The following is an 18,460-nucleotide window of genomic DNA, read 5'->3' as shown; positions in this document are numbered from 1 at the left end:
AAATTCTTATACGTACGGACTTCATCCAGTTATTCATACGGTGCAAGGACAAATTAGTTGTGAATGAAAATTGATTTTTTAGCTCACCTGAGCACGAAGTGCTCAAAGGTGAGCTTTTGTGATCGCCCTGTGTCCGTCGTCCGTCCGTCGTCAGTCGTCCGTCGTCGTCGTCGTCAACAATTTGACTGTTAACACTATAGAGGTCACAAATTTGAGCCAAACTTAATGAAACTTGGTCAGAATGGTACCCTCAATGAAATCTTGGATGAGTTCGATATTGGGTCATCTGGGGACAAAAACTAGGTCACCAGGTCAAATCAAAGGAAAAGTTTGTTAACACTTTAGAGGTCACAATTTTGGCCCAATCTTAATGAAACTTGGTCAGAATGTTGCCCTCAATAAAATCTTGGATGAGTTCGATAATGGGTCATCTGGGGTTAAAAAGTAGGTCACCAGGTCAAATCAAAGGAAAAGCTTGTTAACACTAGCAGATACTTTTTTGGCCCAATCTTAATGAAACTTGGTCAGAATGTAACCCTCAGTAAAATCTTGGATGAGTTCGATATTGGGTCATCTGGGGTCAAAAACTAGGTCACCAGGTCAAATCAAAGGAAAAGCTTGTTAACACTTTAGAGGTCACAATTTGGGCCCAATCTTAAAGAAACTTGGTCAGAATGTAACCCTTAATAAAATCTTGGAAGAGTTCGATATTAGGTCATCTGGGATCAAAAACTAGGTCACCCGGTCAAATCAAAGGAAAAGTTTGTTAACACTCTAGAGGTCACAGTTGTGGCCCAATCTTAATGAAACTTGGTCAGAATGTTGCCCTCAATAAAGTCTTGGACAAGTTTGACAATGGGTCATCTGGGGTCAAAAACTAGGTCACCAGGTCAAATCAAATGAAAAGCTTTTTAACACTGTAGAGGCCACATTCAAGACTGTATCTTCATGAAACTTGGTCAGAATGTTAATCTTGATGATCTCAATGTCCAGTTTGAATCTGGGTCATGTCGGGTCAAAAACTAGGTCACCAGGTCAAATCAAAGGAAAAGCTAGTTTACACTGTAGAGGCCACACTTATGACCATATCTTAACGAAACTTGGTCAGAATGTTAGTCTTGAGGCTGTATAGGTCAAGTTCAAATCTGGCTCAGGTGGGGTCAAAAACTAGGTCACTAGGTCAAATCAAATGAAAAGTTTGTAAACACTCTAGAGGCCACATTTATGACTATATCTTCATGAAACTTAGTCAGAATGTTAATCTTGATAATCTTTAGGTCAAGTTCGAACCTGGGTCATGTCAGGTCAAAAACTAGGTCACCGAGTCAAATCAAAGGTAAAGCTTGTTAACACTGTAGAGGCCACATTTATGACTGTATCTTTATGAATCTTGGTCAAAATGGTAATCTTGATATTCTCAAGGTCCAGTTTGAATCTGGGTCATGTAGGATCAAAAACTAGGTCACCAGGTCAAATCAAAGGAAAAGCTGGTTTACACTGTAGAGGCCACATTTATGACAATATCTTAATGTAACTAGGTCAGAATGTTAATCTTGATGATCTATAGGTCAAATTCAAATCTGGGTCAGGTGGGGTGAAAAACTAGGAAAAGCTTGTTAACACTGTAGAGGCCACATTTATGACTGTATCTTCATGAAACTTGATCAGAATGGTAATCTTGATGATTTCAAGGTCCAGTTTGAATCTGGGTCATGTCGGGTCAAAAAATAGGTCACTAGGTCAAATTAAAAGAAAAGCTAGTTTACACTTTAGAGGCCACATTTATACCATATCTTAATGAAACTTGGTCAGAATGTTAATCTTGATGGTCTTTCGGTCAATAGGTCAGGTGAGCGATACAGGGCCTTCACGGCCCTCTTGTTTTTTCAAATCAGGGACTGTTAAGACTCATTTCTTTTTACTGATCAAAACCACCATATCGTCACAGCCGTTGTAAATTATATCTATAGATGTCATGTGATCTGCCAAAAGATAAAATGTGTCCAGAAAATTCCGAATTTAAAAGTTATGCCAATTTTGAAAAAATGCCGCAGGCACTTGGACGATGCCGCAGTCCCAGGTACTTTTAATAGTATCGGGGCATAAATCTGGCCCAAAACTAATCAGATCTCCAATATCTTGCTCTCGTACGCCCACGTCTAAAATGATGATATATTCGTCAGATGTAGTGTTTCTATTTCAAGAAAATGGAATAAAAAATTTTAGTTTTGCCTTCTGAGATTTTGCAACAGCACGAAAATTCAAAATGTTTTTGGCGTTTTTAGCTCACCTGAGCACGAGCTTTTGTGATCGCCCTGTGTCCGTCGTCCGTCCGTCTGTTGTCAACAATTTGACTGTTAACACTCTACAGGTCACAATTTTAGCCTAATCTTAATGAATCTTGGCCAGAATATTATCCTCAGTAAAATCTTGAACGAGTTTGATATTGGGTCATCTGGGGTCAAAAACTAGGTCACCAGCTCAAATCCAAGGAAAAGCTTGTTACCACTCTAGAGGTCACAATTTTGGCCCATTCTTAATGAAACTTGGTCAGAATGTTACCCTCAATAAAGTCTTGGATGAGTTTGATATTGGGTCATCTGGAGTTAGAAACTAGGGCACCAGGTCAAATCAAAGGAAAAGCTTGTTCACACTCTAGAGGTCACAATTTTGGCCCAATCTTAATGAATCTTGGTCAGAATGTTACTCTCAATAAAATCTTGGATGAGTTCCATATTGGGTTATCTGGGGTGAAAAACTAGGTCACCAGGACAGATCAAAGGAAAAGCTTGTTAAAACTCTAGAGGTCACAATTTTGGCTCAATCTTAATGAAACTTGGTCAGAATGATACCCTCAATAAAATCTTGAAATAGTTCAATAATGGGTCATCTGGGGCCAACAACTAGGTCACCAGGTCAAATCAAAGGAAAAGCTAGTTTACACTGTAGGAGCCACATTTTATGACTGTATCTTCATGAACTTGGTCAGATTTTTAATCTTGATGATCTTAAGTTCCAGTTTGAATCTGGATTATGTAGGGTCAAAAACTAGGTCACCAGGTCAAATCAAAGGTTAGCCGAGCGATACAGGGCCTTCATGGCCCTCTTGTTTAACAGTTTATGTATTTAAAGGAAATGCATAGATCATATTTTCAAAAATTAGGGAATGTAGCAGGATGTGGATGTAAAGGTTTGTGAATATAATCTATTATCGTACGAGGGCAAGTTATTGGAGATCTGGTAAGGTTTGGGCCAAATTTATATCCCGATACTTTCAGAAGTACCTGTGGAACCTCGAAGGGGCTGCGGCATCATCGAAGCGCCTGCGACACTTTTAAAATATTGGCATAACTTTCAAATTCAGAATTTTCTGGACACATTTTATGTTTTGGCATATCACATGCAATCTATAGACTGATGTAATTTACGATGGCAGTGACGATACGGTTTGGGTCAGCGAAAAGAAATGAGTCTAAAAAGTCGCTGATGTGAGAAAAATTCACGTTTCATTCCCAACTTATTTGTCCTTGCATTTGTAGAAAGTTTATCATTTGCCACTAAATTTAGCAATTTTGGATATGTACATTAGATACATGTACATCTACACCCCGCAGCATTCCCCGATTTTTGAAAATATGCTCCATGCTGTAACATAATGACAAAAATGAAAAAATCACTCAACGATCTCGCTTGCTTTGTAAACATTGGCGAAGTACCTGCGGTACCGGAAGCCAAGTACCTTCATTCCTCATGATCTTGGCTAATTGATAAACTTTTAACTAATACGTTTCAGGAATAAGTAAATAACAGAAAAATGGAGGCTTCGTTCCAGCAAGTTGAAAGTGACAGTGAAAATGATGATGACATGCCCGTAACATTCGATTTCACGCGGAGGTCATGGCGAGATGATGTTACATTCCTCATTGAAGATAATCGGCTTTATGCAACCAAGGCAATATTAGGAATTGCCTCCCCAGTGTTTGAAGCAATGTTTGGCTCAAGTTTTAAAGAACGAGATCAGGAAGAAATTCCTCTGCCAGGTAAATTGTGATTTGCAGAAATGAAAAGTGTAAGCTTTAGAAAATGTATACACTTTAATAACAGAATTTCTAATTGGTCACTAACCCACGATTCATGAATTTTAGGAGATGCATTTTTCCATATGTATGTTTTACAGTAGTACATGTATATTTGTGATCTTAATTAACAATGCATTCTCATCATTTATATGCCTCCGAAGGTGGGCATATTAAAATCGCACTGTCCGTCCGTGTGTGCATCCATGTGTGCTTTCGTCCTTGTAAATTCTTGTCCGGGCTGTAACTCTGCCATCCATGAAGGGATTTTGAAATAACTTGTCATAAATGTTAACCATAATAAGGCGATGTGTCATGCGCAAGATCCACACCCCTAGCTCCAAGGTCAAGGTCACACTTAGAAGTCAAATGTTAACATGGTCCGTTTCGTGTCCGGTTCATAACTCTGCCATTCATCAAGGGATTTTAAAATTACTGGGCATAAATGTTCCCCATAATGAGACGATATGTCATGCGCAAGATTCAGACCCCTAGCTCTAAGGTCAAGGTCACAGTTAGAGGTTAAAGTTTCACATAGTCTGTTTCTTGTTTGGTTCATAACTCTGCTACCGATGAAGGAATTTTAAAATTACTTAGCATAAATGTTCCCTATAATGAGATGACGTGTCATCAGTAGCAAGACCCAGACCCCAAGCTCCAAGGTCAAGGTCACACTCAGATATCCCAACTTTTTCTGAAAGCCAAGTGGGAGTTTTTGCATTCCAAAGTGGGAGACTGAGGTGTTTAAGTGGGAGATTTAAATACTGCTATATTTACGTTCATGGTATTACTTAACGGAAGCTTTTAATACATACATAGGTACTAAAAGCACATGTAAAGTGTAAACATCTCTTTAAATTAGCTCTCCTAATAGAAAAATAATAAAGTAATGCAGCAGCTAATGATAATATTAACTTATTTGCACTTATAATATCACTAGTTATTACTCTTCACATGCTCATTTTAAGTTTGTTATGCATTTTTCAAGTCCTGAAATGTTAATATCTTACTAGTCACCACTCTTCAACTCTTTGTTGTAACTTATGCAAGCCTTCATTGCAAAATTTAATAGTTATGGCAATTTTAGCACTGTCTAAATTCAAAATTCCACTGAGAATTAAACCTGCACTCATATTTCTTTTGTGGGGAACAAGACGGTGAAATGTTACATTTTTGGCATGACAAACAATGCAACTGTTAGAACCATCAAAACAAAATGTATAGATTTAAAAAGAATACGTGTCTGTAATAAGTTTAGGCAATAGAAAATTAACTGTTTGATTGTCATCCCCGCCCACCCGTATCTAAAACTCCTAGTCCCAATTTTTTTATTGATAAATGGTCAGTGGGTCAAAGTCAAGGTCACAGCGATTTAGAAACTGAACAGTTTCCGATTTATAAATGGAGAATGCTTTAGAATATGACTGTCTAACTTTATAGGGTAATTGCCTGAGGTTGTTATTCTGTTAACTGTTATTTTTGAAGTCAGTGTCACGATCACAATTGAGACTTAAATGATTCTTATCAGTCCCTTGAGAGCACCTTCGACTAAAGTTGTCAAACTTCTTCTCATAAGAGAACATTACCATTATATTTTTTACATTGCAGGTAAAAATTTTGAAGACTTCAACGAGTTTCTTCATTGCATTTATCCAAAATCACAAAGGGAAATAGACGAGGAGAATGTGTACAAAGTTCTTCCACTGGCTGATGAATACGATGTGAAATCTTTGATTAAGGAGTGTAAACAGTTCTTAAGTTCTCATATAATGAGTGAGAGCACATCAACTCATGACGTTATGTTATGTCATGGTATAGCAACTAGACATAAATTCAAAAGTATCAGGGAAGTTTGTGCAAGACGACTGTCAAATATTGGACTTAAAGAAATAGAATGTATGGAACACATCAGCGATGCTGAAACACTTCTACAAATTCATAAAGATATTCTAAGAAAACAAGGTGAAGCTTTTGAGGAAACCCGGACGGAACTGGTTAACCTGTACTTACATAAAGACCTAACTGTGAAAGATGATGTTGCACCAATAACCCCATCAGAAGCCAGGGGTTCTATCATTAAATTTGAACCAATGATAAATACACTAACAGAAAATAAGCGAACATTAAGTCAGTCAGTGATGCTATGGAATTTAACCTTCCATAGTGTTCTGAGAATAATCAGTGTGAACAATGAAGAATTCATTTCATTGTACCTCACTGCTACATATCCAGAAGATGAGGAAAATTTTGTGTGCAGAGTTAAGGCAAAATTTCTGATTAAATATGCCGGTACAGATGAAAGTGCACGGCATATTTGTCGATCAATACGTGAAAGGGAATTCACAAATGATGGCAATTCATGGGGATTTGAGAAAATTGCAAAATTAAATTACCTTATCAAAAAGGGATATGTTGCAAATGACACACTAAATATTGCAATCTATGTATTGGCAAATAAGCCATTTTGTAGGAACTGATACCAATTTTCTGTTAGTTGGTCAGTTTGTGAATTTCCAAAGACTACAGATTTATTAGAGAATAACCACTGAGATATAGAAGTTTAAGTGTATGAAAGTTCTGTAAGAATTTGTGGGAGTGAATCAGGTTTTTTTTTAATTATAATACACTATCCTTGCTTGAATTGAGGCTTGTTTATAATATTTTCTTGAATTTATACTAAATGTAAAGTTTTTCTAAGATGGAGAATGTTTTCTAGTATATCCGTTCAGAATTGCAGAGTAAAAACAAAGTAACTGCCCTTAAATCATTGTAAACTGTTTTTGTCTATTCACTGCCATATCTTTTTAATAATAAGTTACTGTGAGTTTTTGTAATGGACCCTGCAAGTATTCTGAAAATTAGTAATTTTTGGTAATTTTCTAATAGTTTTTTTCTTTTGATACCTTTGACAGATTCGTAAAATAAGCAGCAAAAATGTTAACCTCATCAGAATGAAGTGCAGAATGCACAATTCATTTCACTAGGTTTTACTTGGAGGTCAAAAAGCTCAACTTTATTTCTGTTTCATATTGTCTAAACCCCTTGGAAGGTTTTCATAAAACTCGCATCAACTATTAACATCACCAAGATGTCGTTTAGAGAGAACGACCCGGCTCGCTATGTCCAAGGTCAATGTCACACTTAGAAGTGGAAGATCAAATAGCTTAACTTCGTGTCCACTTTATATCTTCTTAACAGCATGGTAGATTTTTTTGTAAAACTAGCTTCATTATTTAACCTCATCAAGATGAAAGTAGAGCTCACAGTTCAGGTCACTAGGTTCAAGGTCAAGTTCACACTAGGAGGTCAAAGAACTTAATTTTGTCCACTCCATGTTGTCTAAACCACTGGAAAGATTTTCTTAAAACTAACATCAAATGTTAACTTCATCAAGACACCGTGCAGAGCACACATTACAGGTCACTAGGTCCAAAGTCAAGGTCTTATTTAGGTAAAAAATCGAATAACTGAAATTCATGTCCACTCAATATATTTTTACCACAAAAATGGGTTTCATAGCATTAGCGTCAATTGTTAACTCATCCATATGACATGCAGAGTGCAAAATTCAGGAAGTAAGTCCAAGGTCAGGGCCGCACTTAAAGATCAAGGTCAAATAGCTTAATATGTTTCCGCACAGTATCTTCTTAATCAATTGAAGGTTTTCTAAAATTAGCATAACTTGTTAACTTCAGCAAAACAACATGCAGAATGTACAATTTAGGCCACTAGGTCGAACGCCAAGGTCACATTTGAAGAACAAAAGTCATGATCATAACATTTTACTTTCCAAGTATCAAAGCAACGTCTGGGGATATTAATCACCTTTAGTGATAGCTCTAGTTATGTTTCCCATCAATTAGTATGGAATATATTGATTTAATGTTGTTCTACTGTCTTCCAGTCTGTCAGTCTGTATGTCTCCAACTTTGCCTGTGCATCTTCGCCGACACTACAAGTGGATTTTCACCAAACTTCACAAAAGTTATTATTACCAAACCGTGTTGTGCATGACGTCGGCATATTCTGATTCATTTATTTACAGTGCAGTTATGGGCCTCGATCAAATCCGATGATATTTTGGCAACTTCTCTTATATTTGTGGGCGGATTTCCTCCAAACCTTACAGCAGTGACCAGTGCCAAGCCTAATTTTGCATATTATCGGAATGTCACAGTTGATCAATTTTTTATGAAGTTATGGCCCTTGATTTGTCGTATTTTACCTTTTCCGGTAATTTATTTATTTGTCAAATTTTATGATGTGTTCTCAAATTCTTTCGCACAATTGGACAGATTTCCACCAAATCTTACACAGGAGTTATCAATGCCAAACTCAGTTCTGCATATCATCAGCATGTATCGGTTCAGTGATTTTAAGTAGAGTTATAGCCCTTTATTTTTTTTGGTATTTTGCATTATTTACACTACTTGCTGTGTAACATTGAGCTGAATTTCACCAAACCTCACAAGTGATCACTGTGACGTGTAGTTGTGCATATCATGGGCATGTTATGTCCCTTTATTTGTCAAATCCTACTATTGTCTGTTCTACTGCTCCTATAGCACTGGATGGAATTACACCAAGCTCGAACTGGAAGGACCAGTGCCAAGCAGTGTTGGATATATTGTTGGAATGTTCTGGTTCAGTGATTTTTACTAGTTACACAGACAAATTTGTAGCATTTTACATTATGTCTGTGTGTTAAGTGGTGGGGAATACACATTTTTCATGAAAAAACAATCACTAGATGGAAAACGCTTTTATTAGAAGCCGACGAAATCAGAATTTACACAAAATCAGAGTTATTGTCATTTAATCGATTAATTAGAAACTGTTAAGTAGTTTTTTTTGTGTACATCAGGTGTCATATCTTTTCAATGGTTGATTCACTGAGTTGGTATTTGTTGTGGAAGGGAATATAGGAATGAAGTCCATCCCTCTGTCTGTTTGTTTGTCTGTCCAACCGACTAGCCATCACACTTTTTAGCTCACCTGTCACAAAGTGACAAGGTGAGCTTTTGTGATCGCGCGGTGTCCGTCGTCCGTCGTCCGTCCGTCAGTCAGTCCGTGCGTGCGTCCGTAAACTTTTGCTTGTGACCACTCTAGAGGTCACATTTTTCATGGGATCTTTATGAAAGTTGGTCAGAATGTTCATCTTGATGATATCTAGGTCAAGTTTGAAACTGGGTCACGTGCCTTCAAAAACTAGGTCAGTAGGTCTAAAAATAGAAAAACCTTGTGACCTCTCTAGAGGCCATATATTTCACAAGATCTTCATGAAAATTGGTCAGAATGTTCATCTTGATGATATCTAGGTCAAGTTCGAAACTGGGTCATGTGCCTTTAAAAACTAGGTCAGTAGGTCTAAAAATAGAAAAACCTTGTGACCTCTCTAGAGGCCATATATTTCACAAGATCTTCATGAAAATTAGTCAGAACGTTCATCTTGATGATATCTAGGACAAGTTCGAAACTGGGTTACGTGCCGTCAAAAACTAGGTCAGTAGGTCAAATAATAGAAAAACCTTGTGACCTCTCTAGAGGCCACATTTTTCATGGGATCTGTATGAAAGTTGGTCTGAATGTTCACCTTGATGATGTCTAGGTCAAGTTCGAAACTGGGTCACGTGCGATCAAAAACTAGGTCAGTAGGTCTAAAAATAGAAAAACCTTGTGACCTCTCTAGAGGCCATATATTTCATGAGATCTTCATGAAAATTGGTCAGAATGTTCACCTTGATGATATCTAGGTCAAGTTCGGAAGTGGGTCACGTGCCATCAAAAACTAGGTCAGTAGGTCAAATAATAGAAAAACCTTGTGACCTCTCTAAAGGCCATATTTTTCATGGGATCTGTATGAAAGTTGGTCTGAATGTTCATCTTGATGCTATCTAGGTCAAGTTCGAAACAGGATCATGTGCGGTCAAAAACTAGGCCAGTAGGTCTAAAAATAGAAAAACCTTGTGACCTCTCTAGAGGCCATACTTGTGAATGGATCTCCATAAAAATTGGTCAGAATGTTCACCTTGATGATATCTAGGTCAAATTTGAAACTGGGTCATGTGCCTTAAAAAACTAGGTCAGTAGGTCAAATAATATAAAAACCTTGTGACCTCTCTAGAGGCCATACTTTTCATGGGATCTGTATGAAAGATGATTTGAATGTTCTTCTTGATGATATCTAGGTCAAGTTTGAAACTGGGTCAACTGCGGTCAAACACTAGGTCAGTAGGTCTAAAATTATTAAAATCTTTTGACCTCTCTAGAGGCCATATTTTTCAATGGATCTTCATGAAAATTGGTCAGAATATTCACCTTGATGATATCTAGGTCAGTTTCGAAACTGGGTCATGTGCGGTCAAAAACTAGGCCAGTAGGTATAAAAATAGAAAAACCTTGTGACCTCTCTAGAGGCCATATTTTTCATGAGATCTTCATGAAAATTAGTGAGAATGTTCACCTTGATGATATCTAGGTAGAATTCAAAACAGGGTCACGTACCTTTGAAAACTAGGTCAATAGGTCAAATAATAGAAAAACATTGTGACCTCTCTAGAGACCATATTTTTCAATGGATCTTCTTGAAAATTAGTCAGAATTTTTATCTTGATAATATCTAGGTCAAGTTCAAAACTGGGTCACATGAGCTCAAAAACTAGGTCACTATGTCAAATAATAGAAAAAACGACGTCATACTCAAAACTGGGTCATGTGGGAAGAGGTGAGCGATTCAGGACCATCATGGTCCTCTTGTTTTGTTTGTATCAGAACTTTAAAATGGCTGAAAGAATTGTGAAGAGTCCTGATTTATTGATAAGTGGCAATAACATGTACAACAATATATGGATTTCTTTTTTTTTGCATTGTTTGTGAATTATCTAATTTTTATATGCCCCCCCCCCCCTCCACCACCTCCACATTTTTGAGGGGTTCGGACACTTAGATATGCCTTTGTCGTCTGTCTGTCTGTCTACTTTGCAGGATATGTGTTTTGCATATCTCAAAGAGTCTTTGAAGTAGAATCATCAAACATCTCAGGATTATTATTCAACATAAACCATGACTTTCATTTAGGATTTCACTCGTTGTGGCCTTGATTCTATATTATGGTCTGCTTAATTTGGGTCTCTGATAGCTTATAATTAGTAAGATAGTACTTTTAGTAGTATATTTTCCGCAAATAATTAACTTTAATCACAAACATACTACTGTTTTACATTTCTATTTTTCTCACCTGTCTATGTGCTATAGCAAGATACTGCATATTCATTTACTTTACCATTCAATGTAAGCTAGTTGCTTTTACCAGAAAGTTTTACAACTTTACGATATAATTCATATTGAGATATTTTTATGCCCCCAAAGGGAGGCATATTAGTTTTCAACTGTCCAGCCGTTCGTTCGTTAGTTAGTTCGTTCGTTCGTTCGTCACAATGTTAACTTTTTGCATGAAGGCACTTTACTCGCAAACCACTGCACCCAGGACCTTCAAACTTCACATGCTGATAGTACTTATTGAGTACACGACCCTACTGACTTTGGGGTCACCAGGTCAAAGGTCAAAGTCACAGGGGCCAATGTTGACTTTTTGCATGAAGGCACTTTACTCGCAAACCACTGCACCCAGGACCTTCAAACTTCACATGCTGATAGTATTTATTGAGTATACGACCCCTACTGACTTTGGGGTCACCAGGTCAAAGGTCAAGGTCACAGGGGCCAATGTTAACTTTTTGCATGAAGGCACTTTACTCCGAACCACTGCACCAAGGACCTTCAAACTTCACCTGCTGATAGTACCTATTGAGTACACAACTCCTACTGACTTTGGGGTCACCAGGTCAAAGGTCAAGGTCACAGGGGCCAATGTTAACTTTTTGCATGAAGGCACTTTACTCGCGAACCAATGCACCCAGGACCTTCAAACTACACATGCTGATAGTACCTATTGAGTACACGGCCCATACTGACTTTTGGGTCACCAGGTTAAGGTCGCAGGGGTCAATGTTAACTTTTTGCATGAAGGCACTTTACTCGCGAACCAATACACCCTGGACCTTCAAACTTCACATGCTGATAGTACTTATTGAGTACACGACCCCTATTGACTTTGGGGTCACCAGGTCAAAGGTCAAGGTCACCAGGTCAAAGGTCAAGGCGCTGCGGGGGCATTTGTCACCATTAGTGACAGCTCTTGTTTATTATTTGTTAACATTAAGAAGCTATAATTAATCTTGGAATGATATCTGATATCACTTTTTCAAACTGGTTTTATAAACTCACATTAGTGCAAAGTACTCTAGGGTTAGCTTATGTCATAACTCTTCTCCAGTCATTGTTTGTTCTCCATCTGTCAACAATATTACTGTTCATAGACATAAATTTTCAGCACTCTTCATGTAACCTTACATAGAATGTACATATCCACAAGATCTCTATCAAGCTAGATATTTGAGAGTATTGCTTATGTAATAATAAAGTTATATGCCCATGAATTTATCATAATTGCCTTATTTCACATTGTTACTTTTTATTTTTTGGATTAAGTAGAATAAAAGTGATAAGTACCCCTTTATCAAAGTGCCGAATATTGAAAAACAGGTTTTCATGGTTAAGGTTATTTCTAGTATCATGAAGTAAATGCTCTTATTTTTATACGCCCGTCTCTGAAAGAGCGGGGCGTATTATGTAAACACTCGTGGCGGTCAGTCGGCATCCATCCAAAACATATCCGTTCTCTAAGTTGATCAGTTTTCATAAGATCTTCACCGAACTTGCTGACAATGTTTGTGAGCATAATATCTCGGCCAGGTTCGATAACCAGCTAAATCGTCCCTTGCTCTCTTGGATTATGGCCTTTGTATTACTCGAAAAACAGCGTTTTTTTTAGCCTTGTCCGCTCTCTAAGTCAAACAGTTTTCATCCGATCTTCACCAAACTTGCTGACAATGTTTGGGGCCAAGTTCATTAACCAGCCAAATCGCCCCAGGCACTCTTGGATGATGGCCCTTGAATTACTCAAAAAACTGCGAATTTAGCCTTGTCCGCTCTATAAGTCCCAACAGTTTTCATCCGATCTTCACCAAACTTGCTGACAATGTTTGTGGGCATAATATTCGATAACCAGGTTCGATAACCAGCCAAACTGCCCCAAGCATTCTTGGATTAAGGCCCTTTAATTACTCGAAAAACTGCAATTATAGTCTTGACCGCTCTCTTAGTCAAACAGTTTTCATCCGATCTTCGTCAAACTTGCTGACAATGTTAGTGTGCATAATATCTTGGCCGAGTTCGATTACCAGCCAAATCGCCCCAGGCACTCTTGGATTATGGCCCTTGAATTACTAAACAAACTGCGAGTTTGCCTTGTCCGCGCTCTAAGTCGAAGAGGTTTCATCCGATTTTCACCAAACTTGCTGACAATGTTTATGGGCATAATATCTTGGCCAAGTACGACAACCACCCAATGCCCCCCAGGCACTCTTGGATTATGCCCCTTGAACTACGCCGAGTTCAATGACGGGCGTATTTTGTGACAGTCATGCACTCTTGTTTGTTTTGGTGACTGTCAATTGTTGTAACTATTGGTTCAACAACTAGGCCATGATCTACTAGTACTATAACGTCTAGCACCCTGGTAAACAAATTTGCCAGTACTTGTGTAGGGATAATACACGTTTTTTTCTGTAGTAACGTCTGCAGAAGCCCGCGGGATTGTTTGTGACCGAGACCCAAGGGCCTCTGCAGACGTTAATACACAAAACAAACGTGTATTGTCGCTATTCTTGCATAAAAACATAACACAACGACTAAATGCATTGTTTTCATAATTATGTGATGACTTTACGATCGTAAGAGTCGATTAATAGGCTCTTAACACTTGGGTTTGCTGTAACTCTGTGATTGCAGGTATGCAAATTTTGATTCCATACTACATGTTTTTATTTAAATTTATGTAAATGAGATGTGAAACCAAAATTTGTAGTCCTGTTTGTCGCCATATAACTTATACTGTGTTGGTGCGCCGTAAAAATAAATAAATAAATAAACATTTTTAGTTACCATTCGGTTGTTCTTGGAAACGGTAAACATGTTTTAAATATCCATAACCGGGACACACATATCAGCAACACTACCAAAAGCGTGATTTGAAGGCTTTTGAGCATCTTATTTTTATTTCTAGTTATTACAAACGTTAAATTACCCATAATTTTGCATATAACTTAAAAATTTGATTAACAGGAACACAATTTTAAGGATAATAACTTTATATTCGAATTATTTTGAGTACGAACACATTTAGAGTACGGATGAGTGCGAACGTAGTGATAAGTTTTCAAATTTTCTATCCGAATTTTTCGCGAAATTAAATAAAAACAATCCGACTGATACTTTCAAAAATCATTAAAATGATTCCTAAAAAGGATCAATTGCGCAAGTTACACGCATTTCTTACACATTCACGGTTATCAACAAAAAATGAATCGACTCCGATTTCTAAAAGGGGTGTAAACAAGGGTGGAGCAAGTACATACAATTTTGGGGGTAGTGCGTTTGGATTTGGTAACTGATACAGCAAAACGTACTATGGATTAGATTGAATCTTTCACGCAACATGAAGAGAATATTATGTTACAATCAAGACGCAGATACCAGATGTCAGTCTGCGCAGAAATACATATATACATCCCCGACAAAGCATTTCAAAAATAAAAATCGTGTACTAACAGCATGTGAATTGCCTTGTTTGCACACGATTTTCCCCCCTTTAATACTTGGGCGGATCAAGTAAAAAAAGAAGTTTTTATGCAAGAATGTATGTCGGCCTCTTCATTCATGATTAGTCAGGACTGGTTAAAAAACTTTTAACAGGCGATCACACATGGTGTGTAGACAGACCACTAAGAGATGTCCATCCCCAGTTAACATATTTATAATCAATGACCTATGCTCAAATAAAATTTCATATTTCACTTACATCTTGTTTTGATTCTAACTTTTCGATTGTTACATCTCGAAATGGAGAGGGGAAACAGATTCTGAATTTGGCGGATGGTAACCCATTACCTTGTATGTGTTGATCCCCGCCTCTATTGTTTGGATTGCTGAGAAGTGCACTGATGAGAGTCACGGTGGAAAGATGTTACTAAAGGAATATAAGAATCACTGGCTGAAGGTGTGGATAGAAATATCTGGCCCGAGGGAAACTGTTTACGGCTCTACTGAGTTACCGCAACCTTCAACTAGTGATGAATTCTTTTTCTTGCATGTCGTATTCTTTAATTAATAATAGAAGAAATGATTGAAAACGAATGTCATTCTTTTGAGCATTATTGTATAATAGTAGCATATGAATTTACGCATTCATTCATAAATTGCACCACATGAGTCATCTTGCACCTCTGGGTGTAAGACGAGTTTTTCTAGCATCCGAAAAAACACTGGCAAAATCTGTCTACCATGCAATAAATGAATTTTAAGTTAAAAGAAGTCCTTAATTGTACACCTTTAAAATTTGATTCTAGAAGCTGCATGCTACTTCATCTCTAACTATTCTCTAATAAAGTACTGATATATGCACCAGACGAATGTAATGCACAAAGGTATTTGACCAGTAAGTGCTATTGATAATTTTCTTACGACAACGTATTCTTACGTTCCGATAATGCAACTCGTAAAAATCAGGCTAAAAAGCCGTGGTTTGATACAGAATGTAAAAATGCCAGGAATAAGTATTTGCATGATAAGAATTATTACAGAAGAATTAAGTCGTTAGAAAGTTACGAATCACTGGTTTCTAGTAGCAGATCTTATAAAAAATTGTTGAATAGTAAAGTAAGACATTTTCAGCAAGGTGTAAGTAAGAAACTAGCAAACTTACGCTCTACTGACCCGAAAGCTTTTTGGGGACTATTAAATAATACTCGAGTGAGAAAAAAGACACTATTTCCAACATTTCTAGTCAGGTATTTTATGAGCAATTTTGTGAAATTAAATCAAGACATTGTTAATGTCGAGGAGGGGGATACTGGTAGTTTGGATATTGATTTGTTGCCTTGTAATAATGACATGTTAAATGCGGAAATTACTGTTGGTGAGATTAAAAAGATTGTCAAAGGCTTGAAAAATAGCAAAAGCCCTTCTGTGTTTGATAATATACTAAATGAGTACTTAAGATATGCGAATAATGAAAATTTATTGTCTCTTGTATGTCAGTTGTTTAACATTGTATTGGATTCAGGATTTTTCCCTGATGTTTGGAGTCGTGGAGTTATTTTACCAATATATAAAAATAAAGGTGACATTCAGGATCCCAACAATTACAGAGGCATTGATATTCTAAGCTGTTTTGGCAAATTGTTCACAAATATTTTAAAGGAAAGACTTAATAGTTACTTAGAAGATTACAATCTACTTAATGAAGAACAGACAGGCTTTCGTAAAACATATGGTACTGTTGATCACATATTCTCTCTAAAACTATTGATTGATTTTTATTTAGGGTTTGGAAGAAAGATGTACTGTGCTTTTGTTGATCATAGGAAAGCGTTTGACTTTGTGAATCGAGTGTATCTTTGGCAAAAATTATTGGCCCATGATGTAGATGGAAAATGTATAAAAATTATTTATAATATGTACACCAAAGCCAAATCTTGTGTCAAAGTCAATAATGTGTTATCTAGCTTTTTTAGTAGTCAAACTGGTGTGCGTCAGGGTGAAAATTTATCGCCCATTTTGTTTTCAGTATTTCTGAATGATCTTACTCAATATATTTCAACAAAATTTGAAGGTCTGGCTTCAATGTCTACTTTTGAATATCTTAGTGATGATGATATGGAAGTTTATTTAAGGATTTTCTTGTTGTTGTACGCTGACGATACAGTCTTGTTAGCAGAAAATCATATTGAGTTACAGACAGCTTTAAATGCGATGCATGATTATTGTAAGTTGTGGGGGTTGCAAGTTAATGAGGATAAGACCAAAGTGGTTGTTTTTAGTAAATCTAAATCGAAACGTATTCCTGATTTTTTTCTATAATGACAAAAGACTTGAAATTGTTGAGGACTTTTCTTATCTTGGTATACTTTTTAATTATAATGGCATTATTTCTAAAGCCAAAGCAAAACTTGTAGAACAGGCAAGACGTGCCATGTTTTCGATTATCCAGAAATCTCGTAAACTTAATCTTACTATCTCTATGCAATTACATTTATCTGATACAAAGATTGTACCAATTTTGTTGTACGGAAGTGAGGCCTGGGGTGTTGAAAATCTTAAGATTTTAGAACAATTTCATTTAAAATTTTGTAAATTCATCTTGAATTTGAAACCATCCACACCAAATTGTATGGTGTACGGTGAGTTAGGTATGTTGCCTATAACGCTGCAGGCCAAATCTAGATTATTATGTTATTGGAGCAAATTATTAAATACTAAAGATAATAAAATTTGTAAAATATTGTATAAAACTATTTTGCATTTGCATAACAGCAATATACATACTTCCCCTTGGATATCATTTGTTAAGTGTAATCTTGACGAGCTTGGTTTGTCTGAATATTTTATTAACCAAAAGGTTACAAACTTGAGACATTTCAAATCACTGGTTAAGACTAGATTGCAAGATCATTTTGTACAAAACTGGAATAACTCTGTTGATAACTCTCATAAATGTCTTGTATATCGTATGTATAAAAAAGTACATTGTTTTGAAAAATATCTGGATATCTTGCCACATAATTTAGCTAAGACTCTTTGTAAATTTAGAACTATGAATCATTCTTTACCTACTGACAAGGGAAGACATTATAACATTGAACGTTGTGAAAGAAAATGTACACTTTGTGACAAACATTCAATTGGGGATGAATTTCACTATCTATTTGAATGCGACTTCTTCAGTGCCAGTAGAAAAAAGTCAGTGCCAAAATATTATTTTAACCATCCTAGTTCATTCAAATTAGATGATCTTATGAATTGTAAAATTAAGTCAAAACTTATTAAACTAGCATTATTTTGTAAAACCATTTTGTCTAAGTTAAAATAATTTCATTCTCCATGTAAAATATATTGATCTCATAGTTGGATGCACATGTGTAACTCTTAGAAACAGTAAAATGACATAGCTTTATTTTTTAAATTTTTTTTAGATAACAATATGCTGCTTTTTTGTTTTGTACACTTAGCATTGTCTTTGAAATTACTGATTCAATATGTGTATCATTGTTTTAATCACATGAATTTATATGCCCTGATGTAGAAATAAACTTGAAACTTGAAACTCGTACGAGCATTTGGCTTTCCGGAAATTTCCGATCACTTCCTGAAGCCGGCGTGATGACTTTGATGACTTTCTACGGATCTTGACCTCAATGGCAATG

General features: G+C 36.6%; 1 protein-coding gene across 2 annotated transcripts; it reads left to right on the top strand.

The window, feature by feature from the left end:
- Window positions 1-3,685: 3,685 nt before the first annotated feature.
- LOC128555792 (uncharacterized) lies at window positions 3,686-18,402 on the top strand. 2 transcript variants are annotated; one of them, XM_053539363.1, is made up of 3 exons: window positions 3,686-4,040; window positions 5,685-11,637; window positions 12,231-18,402. In XM_053539363.1, the coding sequence occupies exon 3, from the start codon at window positions 17,005-17,007 to the stop codon at window positions 18,124-18,126; it is 1,122 nt and encodes a 373-aa protein (XP_053395338.1). In that variant the 5' UTR covers window positions 3,686-4,040; window positions 5,685-11,637; window positions 12,231-17,004; the 3' UTR covers window positions 18,127-18,402. The 2 variants fall into 2 exon arrangements, with proteins under 2 accessions (XP_053395338.1, XP_053395339.1); XM_053539364.1 differs by lacking the exon at window positions 12,231-18,402 and having other exon boundaries at window positions 3,720-4,040; window positions 5,685-6,717.
- Window positions 18,403-18,460: the final 58 nt, after the last annotated feature.

Source organism: Mercenaria mercenaria, chromosome 3, assembly GCF_021730395.1.
Source record: "Mercenaria mercenaria strain notata chromosome 3, MADL_Memer_1, whole genome shotgun sequence".
NCBI lineage: Eukaryota > Metazoa > Mollusca > Bivalvia > Venerida > Veneridae > Mercenaria > Mercenaria mercenaria.
The sequence above is the reverse complement of the archived record's forward strand: the minus strand, read 5'-3'. Positions and strand labels throughout refer to the sequence as shown.